At 35.3% G+C, this 20,845-nt stretch overlaps 1 protein-coding gene across 2 annotated transcripts; it reads left to right on the top strand.

The window, feature by feature from the left end:
* The first annotated feature begins 1,014 nt into the window (after nucleotides 1-1,014).
* LOC125670152 (programmed cell death protein 6-like) lies at nucleotides 1,015-17,182 on the top strand. 2 transcript variants are annotated; one of them, XM_048905145.2, is made up of 7 exons: nucleotides 1,015-1,230; nucleotides 4,089-4,418; nucleotides 10,523-10,650; nucleotides 11,904-11,978; nucleotides 12,841-12,915; nucleotides 13,368-13,536; nucleotides 15,803-17,182. In XM_048905145.2, exons 1-7 carry the CDS (start codon nucleotides 1,195-1,197, stop codon nucleotides 15,845-15,847), a joined length of 858 nt encoding a protein of 285 aa, XP_048761102.1. In that variant the 5' UTR covers nucleotides 1,015-1,194; the 3' UTR covers nucleotides 15,848-17,182. The 2 variants fall into 2 exon arrangements, with proteins under 2 accessions (XP_048761102.1, XP_048761103.1); XM_048905146.2 differs by lacking the exon at nucleotides 10,523-10,650 and adding an exon at nucleotides 10,702-10,829 and having other exon boundaries at nucleotides 1,026-1,230.
* The last annotated feature ends 3,663 nt before the right edge of the window (nucleotides 17,183-20,845 follow it).

Below are 20,845 nucleotides of genomic sequence, written 5' to 3'. Positions count from 1 at the left end.
CATGAAACAACAACAGTTTATAATACATACCATGTGATCACTGGTGAAATATTGGCTAAAGTGTATATTAGATAGAAATTGTACAAAAAGAAAATATCGTGTCAACAATATGAATTAAGGTGAAGATAAACAGTGATCAATCTCAAGGAATACAAAATAGAGAGTTGGGCTTACCAGAGGTGGGATCGGGTGCCTAGGAGAAGTAAACATGCATGCACCGCTGTCGACTGGTCACTAGTACTCCCTCCGTGAGCCCTATATGTCTTATCAGTTAAACAGAGTAATCTGTGTATAGTTGAAATCAGTGTGCCAAGAACGGCCTAACAATCGGTATATCAGACAGCTAGCATTTGACCCAATGATAGGTTGTATTGGCAAACTAGACCATTATAACGACCATAGAATTTGTGAAATGCTGACTTCAAATGAGACTGTTGAAACCTCTGTAACATATGTCAAATTCATATGCAACCCATGCATGCAGTTTCTCACAATTAGACAATGAACAAAACTTAATATACTAGTATAGTTAATGACAAAGTCATATCAAACAGTGTGAGGAGATCAAAGAAAATTTACATTGATATAAAATGAAGGGGGGAGGGGGGTGATAGTTTTCACCATTAATTTAAGTCTTCATTGTTTTTATCTGCATACATGTATCTGCTAATCATACTCTTTATCTTGTGTGTGTGTCGTTTGCTCATATTGCGTCTTGATTGGAAATAAAGAATATCTATCTGTATCTTCATGCAAGTATCCTCATATAATATAAATTGAAGTTTATATTCAATCCACGAGACAAGGGCGGGGCCACATCAGGTTGTATAGTATCGATATATGATGAGTGTAACTCAGGTGAGCATTAGTGATCCATGAGCATCTTGCTTAAAATTAATATGGTATTTATTATATATTTTTTTTATGACAAGAGAAATTTGGCTTATTGTGTCACGGAAAAGGTTGAGACGAAACGAGTACCTTATAAGTACTAGTTTTACCAAATGCCAAGTGAACTCCCTTTACAGGAATCTTCAATATAGAAGTTACGAAACACCTTAGAAAATGAAAAATTGGATGTTGATCAACTTGATGTAGTCAGTGTCTTGTGATGAATCATTTATAAGTTACACGTATAGATATTCTTTAGGACCATTACTAAATACACATTTAAAGTTTCAAGAGTTTTTCAAGATGTCGTGGGGAGCCCCAGGTGCCAGACCTCAATATGTAAGTAAAAAAAATCATGTTAGCTACTTTCAATTTCTTTATGCGTAATACGTATCTCAATTTCAAAATTTGTTTGAGAATATTTATTCCATCACGAGTGTCCTTTGGCTGTCGTTTAAAAAACAGAGGTATGTCAAGCCGACAGTCTACAGAGACCAAATAAATCTCATTTATAACCTGTGGAACTGGATTCTGCTTCCATTTTTTTCAGTCTTTGTTTGAAGCAAGTGATTACCGGAGTGTCTCGGATCAGAATCTGTACTCCAACAGCTTACGAGGATTATGTAAATGTCCCATACAACTGAAATACTAACACTCCAATTTTTTTTTTTTATTTTTTTTATCACTATGGGGGTTGAGTGTTTTACTAAAACAGAGAATTCTAAAGAACCTTGGGCCCATTTTAATTAAAATTACAAGTAGATATATATGTCAATACTGTTTTTGATGATGTTTTGAAATGTTTATATAATTACCACATTTTGGAGGGAAATTTTACAGAACAAATATTTTACAAAAAGAAATGGTCTAAATGGAAATGTCTTTTCAATTAATGATAACGACATTTCTTCTTTTTTTTAAACAATAAGTATAAAGCATGATATGTTCGCATGGTCAGATAGATGTACTTTGATTCAGGCATATAAACGAAGGACCATCCACAGGGTTCGAAATTACCTCATGTCCGTAAGTCCGAGACTAGTAAAAAACGTGTCAGACTAGTAAACTCTCTATAGCACTAGTCCGTACGGACTAGTGAAAATCCGGAAATCAATCTTGGATTGGTTAAGATTTTAGCAAGATTTGTCCGAGTCTCTTAGATGGTTGAACTTATGGTCGATTACTTGCATGGTTAAGTGTTTGTGTGACTATGACATCCTTCCAAACACATGGAGTGCGTTCGAGACCGCCGTTCTTCGAACGAGCACAAATTCCTGCCGATTCCGAACTCACCAGAACGGGTTCGAGGTGCAAGAGCTGCAAGTAGTGTGATCTAAGAACAAGGAATTTGGTGGACACATGTTCTCGTCATTCGCGACTCTAACACAGGAGTTCGTAACACTATAGCTCATGGCTTATTCAATCGAGTGAATTTTATTGACTTTATTGATAAAATTTCTAACTCTTGTGACTCTAAGAACTGATCACGAAAACAACGGAAACGTCGATGTCAAACGCACTTATAGACGTTTATAAAAGGATTAACTTGTCTTGAATGCAAAATAAAGTATGGTGGTCTTTTTCTTCTGTAGGTGTCAGAAACTGAATTGCAACTGTGATGTCTTTGGTTTGATTAAATACTATTGAATAAAATGAAGATCATTTAATATGATATACTGGACGGACTAGTGAAATGCTTTGCGGACTAGTGAACATCAATAGTGACTAGTCCGTACGGACTAGTGCTTGAAAAAGTTAATTTCGAACCCTGATCCATCTAAGAGAATCTTGATACAAGCAAAGCTATGTCTGAATCACAGTCTGAGAAATTAACTTTTTAATTGGCATAGCTAATAGGTCTGTCTTTTTGATGTGGCGTAGACCTATGGCATTTGGCATAGACTTGACCAAAACTCCTTGCAGGGAACGCACCACATTTCTCTCCCCTCAAACTTCAACCATACTCATCCGTTCTGCCAGTGTGGCTTGAATTCACGTGGGTTTTTTTTTTCATCTTTTTCATATAGCTTGCGTTTTTCTTGTTCTGATTTTTTTGTTTGTTTGACATATTTTGGTTTAATGCCAGGCTTTGCGCCTTGAAAATACTTTAACTGCAGAATCATTTACACTTCGTTTGTTGACCTTCACCTCAAAATTATTTTTGCGAAGTTGGATGTATATCATTTTGTTTTGACATTCTTGCAATATTTGAATATCTGGGAAATAAAGAAAAAAAGGACAACGTTGTGGAAATTTTTAATTTTAAAATCGATCCTAATAAAATTCACCAATGCAGATTTTTAAAAAAGCATTGACATTTAAAGACATACGAATCATACACTGAACAATTTGTCTAGAGCACTTGTCATAATCTTCAAACCACTTGGACACTTAAGTTGCATACTTTAAAATTAACGGAAGGAAAATCCAGGTTACAAAAATAGATTTTGATAGTTGTAAGGGAAAATATTTATTAGTGCATCATCTCACACACACGTATCATAATTATTCCTTTGTTTCTTAGAATTTGGCATAGACAATTCGGGATATCTTATTTGTACATGGCATGGCCCGACCTCATTTGGCATAGCCGCGGTCTATCGGTCTACTGTTAAATTCTCAGACCGGAATTACGTAGATAAAACTGCTTTCAAAGGCTGCACTGTTACTCTGCTCGTGCGTATCGTGTTTTCAATGGATGACAGTGAATCTGATTTGTTTTGTTTTTTTAATAAATAAATTTCTTTCCTTATTTTTCTTGCTGAACGTTAATCATATTTTGATTATACCAGATCATCATCAGCTAATGACATGTAACTTTGATATTCAGGGATGTAACTGAAGCAAACTATATCAGTTTTTGGCGCGTAAACCCTTTTAAAAATCGTATATCATACATATACATGTATGTAATTAAAGGATATTAAAATAGTAAAAGAATAACAAACACACACAAAAAATATTCATTTACACTCTCAGCAATAGAAACAACAAATATAACTGTAGAAAATATTTATTTACACTTTTTCAGTAGTTACATGACTTTATTATAGAATTTCTCTATGTCCGATTATAATCAATAATTAGTTATTTACAGTAAACCAATCATCGATTATGAAATTCTCACTGATTCCCATCACTAGTTCTGTTTTTTAGGACCAATAAACTCAGACATATTGTATTTTTTACTATGGTAGAGTGGCTATGGACAGCCTCAAAGTGGAGGATACAACCCATCAGCTCCCCCTGGTGGTGGGGGTTATGGTGCCCCTCCACAATATCAGCAGCAGCAACAGCCAGCACAAGGATATGGACAGCCCCCACCTCAGTATGGTGGAGGAGGGTACCAGCAGCAAGGTGGCTACCAGCAGACACCCCAGGGAGCAGGGGGTTATCAACAGCCTGGATATGGAGGGTACGGTGCACCTCCTTCCCAGGGATATGGGGGTGGCCCTGGAGGACCACCAGGGGGTTATGGTCCTCCCCCACCTCCAGGAGTTTCTCAAGACGTATGGAACATGTTCCAGGTGAGCTATAATTACACATTAATATCTTGATCCATTCATTACCTTACTAAGGTGGAATGATGCACTTGGTGATTTTTCCTATACCAATTCCTCATATATTTATAGAAACATCTGTAATAACCCCAGATCACAAGTATTTTTCATTTATTTTTCACAATTAATTTTTTATTGTATATTCCAGAATACCTCATTCTGTCTTTTGAGATTCTATTTACGATGTTTGAATTAAAATACAACAAAACAATATTTTTAGTCATCATATTTGTTTTTTATTATTTCAGAAAAAAAGTTTTTTTAACATCAAAATTCAATTTCTTGAAAACTGGTGGTTAAATCTGTACCAATTTCTGTAAAAAGAAAATACACATGTATACTAAAAGGTGAATTGAAAAAAGTTTCTATACAGCCATACATAAAAAACTTTATAAAACATGTTGGTTTTGAAATTCCTGATGGAAGAGTTATCTTTCCTAAAATAGCAAGATCCAAACAACCTGGTACTTTTTGTGTGAAAATTATACAATTGGCATATATTTTCATCCAAAAGCCATAAAATATTTATCAGATAAGTGAGAAACGATATAGGAAGAAAAACATACAGTGCTGTTGTGAGAATAAACTTTTTACGAATTTTAGTGCACAAATATGTTTTAACAAATTTGAGTAAATAGAAAAAATATGTATGCAGGCAACAAACATTTAAAACAAAATAAAACAGAGACTACTTAATGGAAACTTTTAATGACTGCAATATTCTATTTTTAACTATTTACCTGATTAGATGTTATACCATTAAACTTGAATAAAAATAGTCAGGACCAATGAAACAGGGTATATTTACATGTAGCACCCTAATCTGTCTTGACATTCTCTATTTCTTCTTAAAACATAAGCAGAATTGAAATTCATATACATGCATGTACAAAATATATCTTTCAAAATCAAAAGCACTTTTTCATATGCAAGTACTTTCAATAATAAGGCGACTATGGCACGCCAAATTCACAAAAATGAGCTAAACATAGTTTCACAGTTGATAAACTAGGTTTTCCTTTAAAAACAAAAGCAGAACTGAAATTCGTATACATGCATGTACAAAATATATCTTTCAAAATCAAAAAACACTATTTCATATGCAAGTACTTTCAATAATAAGGTGACAGACATACATGAAGCATTATATGTTATCCTTTCCTTACACGTGATACAGGTATGTATATATCAAAAATCACAATTAATTTAATAACAATATTGATGATGAATTGGCGATAACCATTTGTTTATTCTATATATGATAAAAGGTTTGCTTGAAATACACGGTATTATAAAATCATGTGAACTTACCTTCGTTTTTTGACCAGTCACTGTAGCTCAGTGGTAGAGCGCTCGCCTTGTAACTTAGAGGTCGTGAGTTCGAGCCCTGCTGATGCCATGGCCTCGTCAAACATAAGATGTAAACTTTTGGTAGTTCTATCTATTACTCATTCACCAAATAATCGGCATTTAGAAGCAAAAGTCACGGGGTTTTAGGATATGACCTTAAAAGCGGAGGTCCTGTGTCACGGCAGACGTTGGCATGATAAAGAAACTCAGCACTAGGCCTTTGATACTTCACGTTTTCCCTGCGCTTCTAACGGTATCGCTTTGTTTATGAACAAGTTATTTTAGTGCTCATATCTGAATCAGATATCTCCCCTTCAATAAATCATTGAAAAGAACTTCAACTAAATTTAACTTCATGAAAAGAAGAGTTCTCTTTGCGGTTTCCTAAGCTAATTGTTACACAAGTAAATCAGATTTTTACCGGAAGACAATGGAATTTCACTGGAATTACCACCATTATGACGATGGCTCATTCCCCTTAAGAAGTCAATGGAAATGATGTATATTGATATTACTTACAAGCCTTAATATATATCTCTAGGTACAAGTGTACATGTTAACTTCCATACTAAATATAGTCATTTTTGTCAATCTTGTGATAATGAATCTGATGCTAAAAAGGGAGTTGTGTTGAATTTTGAGAAGGAATGTCATGGTTTCATTAATTTTCATGAGCATCAAATTTCATGGTTTTGTTGAAGAATACAATTTTGATGGCACATAAATTCATGGACAGCTTCCCATTATCCATTATATAGGAATTATACTCAGTTGATCACTTGATTTTGTGGTCTTGTTCAGCCATAAAAACAACAAAAACTGGTGTTTATAACATTGCAATGAAACCCCAGTGTAGATCTACAGTACGGAAGCCTCACTTTCTGATTGGAATAAATTGGGTTAGCTAGAAGTTAGTGGTCTTTTTTTAAAGTCAAAATTGATTTAGATTAGGTGTTATTGTGTCGCCTGCGTTACGCAGTGGCGACATATAGGGATCACTATCCATCGTCTGGCGTCGTCACAAAAAATTTCTGTCACAGTTTTCTCAAGAACCACATGGGGCAACTCCCTGATATTTGGCACAGAGCATCAGTGTGGCCAACTGTATTGTGTAAGACATTTTCGAATCTGTCGCTTATCAACTTCCTGTTTGCCGGGACTTAGAATTTTTTACAGCAAAAAAATTTCTGTCACAGTTTTCTCAAGAACCACATGGGGCAACTCCCTGATATTTGGCACAGAGCATCAGTGTGGCCAACTGTATTGTGCAAGACATTTTCGAATCTGTTGCTTATCAACTTCCTGTTTAGTGACAAAAACCATTTCAATAATTTACTTTTTCAACATTATACGTGATATATTACATATAGAATGAACTAGCAGGCGACACATGTCTTCCGGGGAAGACTTAATACTGCGTTAGTTTCTTAGTTATTTTTATAAAGTTTTACCATCTATTGTATCTTAGCTCTGGTTAGTGAAAACTCTTTTTTTTTTAAAAATCCCCAAGAACTACAGTGCTCCCTCAATATATTGCCCCCGTTATAATGCCAACCCTACTTATTGCCTGAAAATCCTGAAGAACAGATTTCTCCCCATGTTAACACCCCCGTTATAATGCCAACCCCGCTTATTGCCTGAAAATCCTACAGAACAGATTTCTCCCCATGTTAACATCCCCGTTATAATGCCAACCCCGCTTATTGCCTGAAAATCCTACAGAACAGATTTCTCCCCTTGTTAACACCCCCGTTATAATGCCAACCCCGCTTATTGCCTGAAAATTTCTCCCCATTTTTGACTTGTTTTCCACAATCGACTAATTTCAGCCAAACTTGCCACAAGAATTCCCAGGTAGTACAGATTCAAGACGTGTGTTCAACTACACAATTTTCAAGTTTCCCGATAGTTTTCTCCCTTTGTTTAACTCTTATGTATGGTGAGACACAGAATGTGTTTTCATACACACACGGTGGGTACAAATGCTTATTGCTGCATTCATATATTAACTGAGGGATGATTATCAGCTGACATGCCGTCACCCGAAATATAATCTAAAGTGTTACCTCTTCGTAACTGTTGAATAGGGAATGATATACATTTTTCATATTTCATTTACATGTATATGCATTCCTTGTGACAATTTTAAAGCCCTTTGTTTTTGGTACCAAAGATTTTGACATCGTATCCTTGATCTTGGAGTTTGACTGACTTTTAAGAAAAGTGAACTTAAACAATATCCTCTGAACTGCTTAAGGTAGGGATTTTTTGTGTTGTGTATAGATTCCTTAAGGAAAGACCTTACATTTCATACCGTGGTATTTTTAGGTCACCTGAATTCATTCAGGTGACCTATTGCTATCTGTTTTTGTCCGTCGTCGTTCGTCGTGCGTTAACATTTGAACATTTTCAGCTTCTTCTCTGAAACCCCTGAACCAATTTCAACCAATTTTGGCATATAGCATCTGTTGGTGAAGGGGAACAAAAATTGTGAAATTCGTGGTCCCTGCCCCCCTGGGGCCTGAGGGGTGGGGCAAAAACCATCAAAATGAGTGTAATTTTAAAAAATCTTCTTCTTTACTCCTGGACATCAAGAAGCCAAACTGTGGGCATAATTATAATGAGCGTTGAGCCCTCTACCAAAATTGTGAAATTCATGGCCCCAGGGGCAGGTCTTCTTGTCTTAGGGTGGGGCTCTATTGGTCATATAGTGAAAATGTAGAAATTCTTTGAAAATCTTCTCTGTCTCTGGGTATTAAGTAGACAAACTAATAGCATGGTAATGATGAGCAAGGATGCCTCTTTATACCCCCCGCAACAAGTTGTGGGGGGGTATACTGGAATCGGGTTGTCCGTCCGTCCGTCTGTAGACGCAATGGTTTCCGGGCTCTAAAGCATTATCCTTTCCACCTACCGTCACCATATCATATATATGGACTACCCATGGGATGAAGATGTTCCCTATTGATTTTGGGGTCAAAAGGTCAAAGGTCAAGCACACTGGACATCGAAGTAGCAATATGGTTTCCGGGCTCTAAAGTGTTATCCTTTCCACCTACAGTCACCATATCATACATATGGACTACACATAGGATGAAGATGTTCCCTATTGATTTTGGGGTCCAAAGGTCAAGCGCACTGGACATTGAAGTAGCAATATGGTTTCCGGGCTCTAAAGCGTTATCCTTTCCACCTACAGTCACCATATCATACATATGGACTACCCATGGGATGAAGATGTTCCCTATCGATTTTGGGGTCAAAAGGTCAAAGGTCAAGCGCACTGGACGTTGAAGTAGCAATATGGTTTCCGGGCTCTAAAGCGTTATCCTTTCCACCTACAGTCACCATATCATATACATGGACTACCCATGGGATGAAGATGATCCCTATCGATTTTGGGGTCAAAAGGTCAAAGGTCATGCGCACTGGACATTGAAGTAGCAATATGGTTTCCGGGCTCTAAAGCGTTATCCTTTCCACCTACAGTCACCATATCATACATATGGACTACCCATGGGATGAAGATGATCCCTATCAATTTTGGGGTCAAAAGGTCAAAGGTCATGCGCACTGGACATCGAAGTAGCAACACTCAGAAAAGAGGTAGTTTATACCTATTACCAACACCCTTTGGGAAATTGGGGTAAGCGGGGGGTATTCTTAGTGAGCATTGCTCACAGTACCTCTTGTTAAAAATTGTGAAATTCATGGCCCCTGGATCAGGGGTTCTGGTGCTAGGGTGGGGCTCTATAAGTCATATAGTGAAAATGCATTATTTCTTTGAAAATCTTCTTTTCTGTCCTTGGGTATTAAGTAGACAAACCAATATCATGGTTATGATGAGCAAGGATGCCTCTTTCAAAATTGTGAAATTCATGGCCCCTGGGTCAGGGGTTCTGGTATTAGGGTGGGGCCCTATTGATCATTTAGTGAAAATGCATTTTCTTTCTTTGAAAATCTTCTCCTCTGCTGCTGGGTATTAAGTAGACAAACTAATAGTATGATAATGATGATCAAGGATGCTTCTTTCAGAACTGAAATTTATGGCCCCTGGGTCAGGGGTTTTGGTGCAAAGGCGGGGCTGACCACATAGCTATTCAATGTTTCTTCCATCCAAAAGTAAAATTCTTATAATATATTTAAACACAAACCTAATTCAAACATTGGAAGGTTGTTACATGATACTCAGGTGACCTATAAGGCCCCTGGGCCTCTTGTTTGACCTTGTGACCTTGTATCACGGTTATGTCCTGACCCTAGGTTGGAACCACAATATGGGGTTCATTCTTTTTTTCATGGGAATAAAGATTACAAATAATTTTTAAAAAACGCATTAGCTGAACAATATCAGGGCCAAGGTGATTCATGTCAGCAATGTGGCCCATGGGTCTCTTGTTTTGTGTGTGGTGGTTGTTTGGATTTGTATACCTACAGGTTTTTGATAAACTTTTAAGAAGTTAAGAAACAGCAGAAATGGGAATTATTGTAGTACTAAGGTAAATTACTTGACCTTTAATAGATAAACATCAAATATTTGATCAGTGTACAGGTAGTATTGGAGAGTTTGAAATAAAGCAAAAATCAGTTGTAACAGCAAAGAGATACATTAGTTATTTTCATCTATGTATACAGTATAAGGAGTTTATGTACTAACTCTCATGGCTGCATGATTTACAGTTGTATAAAGATTATTTTCTTATGCAATGTTGTGATTTTAGGCAGTAGACCAAGATGGCTCTGGGAAAATTACATCAGTGGAGCTTCAAAAAGCATTAATGAATGGAAACTGGTCACCGTTTAACCATGAGACATGTCGTCTAATGATCGGCATGTTTGATAACAACAAGTGAGTGAATGCACTGGAAAATCCGCATGAAAGTTTTGTTGTTATTTGTAGGCAGTAGATCAAGATAGGTCGGGTCAAATTACTGCCAATGAGCTCCAGTACGCTCTCATGAATGGTAATTGGTCCCCATTCAACTCCGAGACCTGTAGGCTAATGATTGGCATGTTTGATCGAAACAAGTGAGTTGACAGATTTCTTGAAACCTTTTAGATGTGCCCTTCACCATCCTAGTAATATTTATATATGTGTAAATTGAAAAAAAATTAGCAAAAATTTTATGATCTTTAAAAAGATCTTAGTGGTAAAAATGTGTCATATTCATAATTACATTTATGTATTTGTATATTGTCCATGTCAATCTGAAGAACTCTTTTAAAATCTGTCAAATGATTTAGTTGGGAACAGTAAATATTTGCATACAGTCAGAATGCAGTATATAGTATTATTTGATCAGACATGTCATTGAATACTTAGATGCTTTTTAAAAGTTGACAAACTTATTCATTGCATCATTTTAGTTCGAGTGAGTTATCGTTGGAGGGGTTAAATCTCTTCACAGTAAATCCTATGAATATATACCCAATTTTCTTCATCTTAAAACTGAGGTGAAATTGACTATTTTGACATATGTATATTGTTACTCGTACTACAGAACCAAGAACTTTTGAAATTGTACTGTGAATACGCAAGATCGCGACTACTTTTTCCGTCTTGGTTTTAAATTTTACTTTCCCCTTTCAAAGTCTCGCGAGACCCAGAATATGCGAGAATTTGGGCATGTTGGTAAATAATACCAGTTCTCCAACTTTTGTCGTGATCAATTCACCTGATTTTAACAATGGTGCACTATCATTGCATTGCAGTATACTGTAGTAATGATTCAAGAGAGAAACAAAATACGCAGAAATATCCACAAATGATAGATTTAAATGGAAATGTGTTGGATTTTCCCCCACTGCTGTCAGCCAGGAAATTTCCAAAGCTGAGAAGGGCTAGCGTCAAAACATATATCTTCACGAGCTAAATTCAGGAGTTCATTTTTCCTGTATCCAGACGTTTGTACACACCTTTCATTTAAAAATGCTTTTAATTGTGGAAAGCGTCTTCCGATGCCATGTTTGAATAAACAAAAAATGCCCAAGATCGACACGCTTTTCCGGACTTCTTTACAAGAGAGTTCCGCTAACTTGATATTTACGATCTTGCATATTGTCTACAGTAAACTTCTAAACATGAATGAATTCCCTTTGCAGAGATGGAACAATTGATGCCCAAGAATTCGCAGCTCTATGGAAGTATATCCAGGACTGGAAATCCTGCTTTGAAAGGTTTGTAAGAGTTCATTAAAATATCATGTCTCTGGCATTTCTTAATGCAAACTACTGTAAACTAACTTTTATTCGTGGTTATTTTATTTCATTATTCACCTGTGGTAAACTGGTTTGTAGTGAGTAATTTTCGCGATCGAGTCTTTTTAATTACAGATGATAAACATTCAAGGACTGGTTTGCGACAATAAATATTCACGAAGATGAGGTTCTCGCTAATCTCACGAAATTTTCTCGCATGCGAATAAAAGTTGTTTTACAGTACTTCAAGCCTCAGTTCGCCACCTGTTATGGTAAAGTGGAATATATTAGTATGAAGGTATAAATGTTTCATATTATTTAAGGAATGAAAGTAATTTTTCCTCATTTGAATTTATACAAGATAAAGTAAGTTGGGACAGTTTACGCATTATTTACAGTGTAAACTATCCCAACTTACATATATCATAAAAAATTAGGAAAAATTATTTCATTCCTTATAATTTGATTTATCATATCGCATTTGATATTATTTGATGAAAGAAAATATGAATTTTATGTGATGCGGACCAACATTGCTGTAGCAACAAAAACAAAACAGCCAAACGTATCGTGACATCATTCCTAGGACGTCATATAGCGGAACTATACTGCAACTTTGTTTATACAATACAAAACATGTTGATAAAGTCAAATTAACCAATCAAATTGTGTGTTACAAGTAAAATTAAATGATACGAAATTTTAACTACATTTAAAAGATAGTGATTTTTAAAATCAATGGTTGTATTTCATACACACATATGTATAATATGACTACGAAATAATGAATATGTGGTACATAAATCACAGCAGAAAATTAGAATTGTGTCATCTTTTTCAGGTTTGATACAGATAGATCGGGTAACATTGATGCCAGGGAGTTACACACAGCCTTCCAGACATTCGGCTATAATCTGTAAGGGAAATCGAATGTCATTTATATCCATGAGTAATATTAACATTTACATCATTTTCAGCTGTGTGATGATGAAAGAATGTTTGTGATCATGTAAGTTGGTCGTCAAGTGGAGATGTAAATTTCCTTTGGTGTTTTGTCAGGAAATACTGACTCATGATTGCTGTGCATAGTAATGATTTCCAGGGGCAATATTTGAATTATGAATTCATTACCTACAAAAGATTAAATGTAGATGGTATTGTGTACAGGCTTTGATTAGTATAAACATTTCTTCATTATATAGAACTTTAGATTAAAATTTGAGGCATTTTTACTTGTATTCAGAAGCATAAATGAGATTACTTGTCACGAAACATCCTAGCAACAAAAGAAGGAAAAAAACGCAGTACATTGCCACTTGTAACATGAATGTGAGTTAAAATGTGAAAATTTTATCGTTTTTGTTGCAGATCCCCACAGTTCTGTGACACGGTTGTCAGAGTGTTTGACCGTAGGGGGTCCAGAAACATCAATTTTGACGACTTCATTCAGACCTGTGTGATGCTGAAGACATTGACAGACAAATTCCGAGTCAAGGATACACAGCAGAGAGGGGTCATAAATATTAGCTATGAAGACGTAAGTGTTTAAATACAGATATTGTCCCATGCTTTTTACTGAAGCACAAGAATTTTAAATCTTGTTAGTTAATTTACCCGTCTCTGAAACTTCTTAAAAGCGCTGAAAATAGCTTCATATTTAGCAACATGTATTTCTTGACGCAATATATTGAAATGTATCATATTTTGTCAAGATAACAATTGAAGTAACACCCCCACCCCACCCCACCCCCACCCCACACACACACACACACAAAGAAAAGCTGCATTTGTTTTATAAGTTTGAAATTATTTTCTCACATTGAAATAGAATGTAGTAAGATTTATGCCCCTTTCATTATCTTCTTATGCCATGGTCAATACATGTAGTTACCCAGTTCCATCTGTCATTGCACCATTACATAATTCTGCCATTCCATCATTGCTAGTTTTCCGGGCTGTTTTTGCAGTGCTTTTAGATAACTGACAGATATTTGGCGTATTTCTATGTTGTTGACTTGCAGATCATGTTCGAGTTTCATGTCGAATGACCTATTTTCACCAAAGTATTGCCCTTAGACTTTGAAAATTTCTAATTATTCTATGTTTATCAGGTCTTTTTTTCTTGCTTTGTTTGTAAATGATGAGGTGATTTTTTTTTTATTTAGTGACTATTATTATTTTTATTTGATGTGCTTGTAGAAAATGAGCAGATTTCTTTGTTTATGTCAATTGATATATTTTCACTGAAGTTATTGATAAATTCTGATTATTGTCTGATTCTAATGTTCTCTTAGTGTGTAACTTTACACCGATAATTTAACAATTTAGCAGATTTGTAGTGAGTACAATGATGACTTACAGATTAAGTTTCACTTTCCTGCATATTGACCTACTTTCAGTAGAGTTATTGTCCTTAGACTTAAGACTACTCACGTTTTACCCACCAACATTAATTAAACATCATTAGTGTGTCTTAGTAATTAAGTAATTTGTATCTTAATAATTCATTGTCCACCTTGCACTTCCATGTCCTTAAATACTGATATAATTCTATTTTAAGCACCAATTTGATACTTCATTTATATTTATATTTGATTAGAATTTCAAATATTTCAAACTTGAATGTCAGTTGGGGGGGGGGGTCCTGTCATATTGACACATCTAGTTTTCCTCTCTTTTTTCAGAAAAAAAATTCTTTCATAAAAGTATTCCATCCTTGTCAATGTTTTTTTTTTTAATATCTTGTGTCCTTTGAAGGACTTTTAAAGTCCGTATCTAAAGAATGATGCATAACCTTTTTCATATCACCCCTCATGTCAACCCAAGATTCTATGTTAAACTTTTAAGTTTTTGCTATGGAAAAACTTTTTCATATCTGAACAAGATGGAACATGATGTTTGAAACCTCAAATATTAGTTCATTAGATTCTGTATAGAGAAAAATCTGCATCCCCATGTTATTGGTGTATATGGACAAATTCGAAACTAGTTGAATCTAATTCATTATTTACTCTAGTATTCTAAAAATCAGCTTAGGGCCCACTCAAAATGGGATGATAAAGTTAATTTTCGAATTATCGCCACTCAATTCATCACCATTTTCGTTATAACGTGGCATTTTTCTAAGAACATTTTTTCTATTACACATGTACTTAAAATTATTGTTAATAGGCCAAATTCACTATCGCCATTTGTCACAGTGTTTTTATTACAAAAGTCTATTTCAAAGTTCAAACTAATTGAATCTAATTCATTATTGACTCTAGTATTCTAAAAATCAGCTTAGGGCCAATTCAAAATTGGATGATATTGGGCTTTTTTTTTCATTTTGTCTGGGCAAAATATCATATGAATCCATTCCCATGCATACTTTTTTCTTACCTTAATGAAACCATTTAAGCATTGAATAATTATCCTTTTTAGCATCTGTTGTGCTAGTAGTATAGAATGATGTGCAGACAAAAATGGAATAACAGTGTTATGATAGTTTATCTTCACAACGTTTTGTGTCACACACAACACATGTCAAACAATGATCATTTATGCTGAAATGGACATTTTCTCAATAAAATGTTTCAATACTTTAAAATTCACTATTTATTCTATGCACATGTGTGAAAATGAGAGAGCAGCAACAGCTGGTTCTGTCTAATTGATACCAGTTTTGACTGGTTTTATAGCATATATGATGAGTCCCTGTTTTCTTGGAAAGAAGAATGCTCTCAGTTTTATTTTGTGAAACATAAATATTTGCCACTGTCATTTTGTACTGTAAGTCCACCATGTCTTGTTCTTTATTTCAGTTCCTGGAAATGGTTTTGGACAACACCATCATGAATGTCAGGTGATCAGACAAACGGTGGACTGTCCAGAATTTGTGGCTTACCACCTCTTCAAACAGACAAATACACTATATGATAATGTGACATCGACATTCTTATCAAGTACTTGTAGTAGGATAATCTTTATAAGAAAATTTTCTTTAATGGCTTCTATTTTGCCTAAATTTGAGTGCGATAGCTACTGTTTAAGGTTTTAGATATTCAGAGTAATGCTGGACATATTCTTCAATATGAATGTACTGGTATATATTTTTTATGTAGATTTTTCTTCATTGTTTATAATAGGTAGTCCAGTACTGTTGACATTGTATACAAAATGCTGCTGCTTTTAATGACAACTTTATCATGTTTAGTTTGCTATATGACCAAAAGATATGAATTGTACAGCATTAATGTTTCAATAGCCATAACAGACATCTTGGATCTGTTGAAACTGCTTGGTTTTTTTGTCACATTACAACAAATATCCTTGGGATTGAGTAACAGATGTGGTGTTGAAACTCTTGTGAAGGGATGATTTAATGTCTCGAGCCTTCCTCTCCTCTATTTTACTATTTCAACAATCATCAAAGTGTTTGATTCTTGTTTTATTTTACAAATTTAGAATTGTCTCTATTTGAAATGAGGAGTGTTGGAATGGTGGTAGTGTTAGAAACATGGCCTCCATACCAGCTCTGGTTAGTAGGTTAACCCTTTACTAGATCGGTAAAGCACTAGACTGTCATACCTGAAATCCCCATACTTGTCACTGTTACAGAATTAAATCTTTTCTGTTTTCAGTAATGCAACTTCAGATATTGACAATGAAGTTATGAAATTAATGGTTGTGAAATATGATTTATAATGTGAATATTTAGAATGAAAAGAAATGAGACACAGCATATTTATCTCCAATAGAAAAATAAGAGGTGGTCGTGGATTCTTGAATATTAATCATTTTAATTAAGTATTAATCAGCATTAAATATTTTTACTAATTTCTTCATTAATCTTTTCCATTGTACATTCCTTGTAATTTTCTTTCATCTCTATAATGATAAAATGCATTTTTTCTGCATTTTGACATTTTATTTTGCCATAGGCAATATATATTGATGCATGCAGTTTGTCTGTTTGTATGGTAATTATTCATGTCTCTGGAAGCTGTCCAAATGTATTCATTGTTCGCTAGTTAATTTTGTAGTTCCAGTAGTACAATTATTTTTCCAATTTTTCATGTATGTTTACATAGTATAGCATAAAACATAGCTACAGAAATGGATTAAATGAAAAATGATCAGAATATGTGTTGTTTATCAAAAGGGCTGTGTTATAAGGAATAAAATATGTTTGTCATGTTGAATTGATTTTCTTCATACCACAGCACCAAATATTTTATCTCTTGAATTTTCAAAATACTCTAGAAATGTCCTGTTATTAGTTCCCTACCGTTGGAACCGAAAGGAACTTTAAGTTTGGTTTGCACTCTGTGTGTCCGTCCATGAAATTTCACATTTTTTACTTCTTCTCAAGAACCACAGAGTTAATTTCAGCAAAACTTGCCACAAACCATACTTGGATAAAGAGGATGCAAATGAAGTGCCACACCCTTTTTGAAGTGAAGATAATTAAGAATGTTTAAAAATCTTATCTAAAACCACTAGGCCAATTTCAAACAAACTTGGCACAGATCATCTTTTGGTAAAGGGGATTCAAGTTTGAAGGGTCATCTTCCAAAGGGGATATAATCAAGACAATGCAAAATAGGTTGGGGTCTTTTAAGATTTTTCTCAAGAACCATGGGGCCAGAAAAGTTGAAACTTATATGAAAGCTTCCTGACATAGTGTAGATTGAAGTTTGGGGGGGGGGGGGGGGGGGGGGGGCACAATAGGGGATGAAAATTTTACATGGGGATATGTAGTGTAAATCTTTAAAATTCCTTCTACTCAAGAACAACGGGGCCTTGGTTACTCTATTGATATGCAAGCATACCCATGTAGTGCAGATTCAAGTGTGTTCAAATTGTAGTCCACAGAGGTAGGGTGAGACCATAATAGGGTATCGATGTTTTTCGTGGGGATAGATATAATCTATAAAAAAATTCTCAAGAACAACAGCTAGGACAATGATTACCCATTTATGCAAGCATACCCAGGTAGTGTAGATTAAAGTTTGTTCAAATCATTACTGCGGGGGTAGGATGGGACCACAATAGGGGATCAAAATTTCATGTGGAAATATATAGGGATACATCTTTAAAAATCTTTTTCTCAAGAACAGCAGGTCCGTGATTAGTCATATTGATATGCAAGCATCTTCAGGTACCGAGTACAAGTTTTAAATTTGTTAAATTCAGGGGGCCAAGATGTAGGATGGGGCCATAATAGCAGGTCAAAGTGTGATATAGGAGTGCAGGAAATTAAAACGGATTCTTTTGAAGATTGGTGGGACCACACTAAATCATATCAAAATGTGAATGTTCCTAAGGAATATTGATTCAGATTTTTTAATGCCCCCATGACAAACGTCGGGGAGGGGGGGAGGGCATAACTTTTTGTCCTGTCTGTGTTAAAGTGAAATTCGCTCACAACTTTTGACAAGATCTTCCCTCTGCGACTAAAACTTTTCACCTTGTAACATTGTCCTTGGATTTTGGGCCTCTTGTTTCATTCTGCTTGTGGATTTTCATTTGATATTTGGTTCATTGCTTTACTATGACAAGTTACAAATCAATTTCCAATTTTGTTCTGTTCTATTGATTTTTTGGCTTAGTTATGCCCCTTGGACTTAATTAGAAAATTAACGCAACTATTGTTTTCTGCACTTTTTTCCCCCGTCATGCTTGCAGATATTCATTTCATATTTGGTACGTTACATTACCATGACAAGTTAACTGATCAATTTCGGATTTTGTTCAGTCCGTTTATTTTTTGCTGAGTTATGGCCCTTGGACTAAGAAAATAAACGCAAATACTCAGTTTTTACTACTTTTGACAATTTAAATCTGTTATGTATGACTTCTATTTAATGGGACCTGGTTATGCTTGTGCTCAGTCTGTTGACGTGTGATTATTCACGCAGAATGTGTGCCTTAACCCCAAACGAGACCCTCCGGAACAGCTGGTGAATTGAACATCCCAAAAAATATAGATCTACGTTGTTCTTTAAGGTGAACGAATGACCATGGAATAAAATTTGTTGCAGGTACCCGTTTTAAATCGGAGTTATTGTTCGTATCATTGGACAGCTTTGAAATACACTCCGCCCCCACAAGTCTCCAGCATGCCCTTAGACCACCCCCAGACCCCCCCCCCCTTTATAAATATTTTATGGGTTTCTAATCTGTGACTTGAGTTTGTGTGAAGAACTTTGTCGGATCACGGGAGGAAGCTAGTAAGCCCGTGTTTACACCGCCGCAGAGCGCGTAGTCGTTTGATAGAAACAGTTACACAGTCTTGTTTTTTCTCGACTTTTTGGTCGTAAACATTTACCTGCCGTATGAACACACCTGTATAGCCTTTGAACAAATATATATCAAAGCTTTGATATTTTCTCTCTCTTTGATGCAAGATGGAGAACAGGAGTGTTTCCAGCCGTTGAACGGGATATGGAGAATGTAGTGGTAGATTTATCGCACAAAAGAATGCTTTTATTAGATCACAAAGTACATTTGATAATTGTCATGCTGACACACATGGAGTGGCAACAGACACGGTGTAAAATTACGTTAGTTTCAGTCAATATACACACTTTCGTTCCATAGGTTTTACCTTAATATGGGATGCCAATTAAAGACTCTCTCTCTCTCTCTCTCTCTCTCTCTCTCTCTCTCTCTCTCTCTCTCTTGCATCACAAGGACTTTGTATGTATTTGCAGTGTACGTTTTGTGTTTACCATATACTGTATCGCGTTGTATTCAACTTGCGGTGTGATTTTCAAATGCATAGTATGACCACAGGGGCTAAGCCCGTTTTGGGCCCGAGCTCTGTGATACCATAAATATAGATTGGTATCACAGAGTTCGGGCCCAAAACGGGCTTAGTCCCTGTGAGTATGGCATGTACAGTGAGTGTGGTTATAAAGTTGGTACCTAGTGTATTCAATATTTTCCCTTTGAGGTGAAGATATACATGTATTTGATTTTACATTTGAATATAAACATACTAATTCAAACCCTTGGTTTCATTGTGAAACAGACAATCTGTTGACAGTATAAAAATGTCAATGATTAGTTCTAATATTCTTCCCCTCTCTAAAAAATACCAGTTTTATTATCAAATTCATTTGATAATAGCTATATGGGAAATAAAATCAAAGAGCATAATTCATACCAAAATATACATAATAGATTTCAATTTGCACGTCTCTATTTGATCTTGCTAATGTAAAGTCGTAACCCTAAACGCTAGACTGCCCCATTCTTTTCTGTGTATTGTGTATCGTCGTGCATTGGAACTTAACGAGAATACAATCAAACAAATACATAAAGCAACAAATTAGAGGTAAAGCAGAGACTATAGAACGGGGTCCTTTTGATGTTTTGTTTGATGCACAAGGCGTTTCAGAATCATTTGTTTGAATCCCACTTTTTCTAGGGTCAAAACGTCAAATTTTGTCGCTTGTTTGTATCAGTGGAAAAAAAAATACACAATAAGAAATTTTATGATTGCATACATATATATGAAGATTCTATTAGATAAAGACGGGGAAGGGACAAGAACGTGGGGAGCGTTTTACGAAAGAACTTACGACTTACGACCAACTTTACATACTGGAATTTTCCAGTTTATTGCAAGATCACTCACACCAATGCAAAATAGTAAAAACAAAAGGTTGAAAATTAATCCTCAGAAAGGGACGAAAGACGATTAGTATCACATAAAAAAAATAAATTCACCTTCCACTATCTCGTAATTACGAGATAATTATCTCAAAATCACTAGAAAATATCTCGTAATTACGAGAAAAATATATAAATATTCGTCACATGATATCTTTCTTTATATGAGCTCTCCTCACCTCATT

This window comes from Ostrea edulis, chromosome 4, assembly GCF_947568905.1.
Source record: "Ostrea edulis chromosome 4, xbOstEdul1.1, whole genome shotgun sequence".
In the NCBI taxonomy this organism is placed as follows: Eukaryota; Metazoa; Mollusca; class Bivalvia; order Ostreida; family Ostreidae; genus Ostrea; species Ostrea edulis.
Note: the sequence above shows the minus strand (reverse complement) of the source record. Positions and strands in the feature narration are given on the sequence as shown.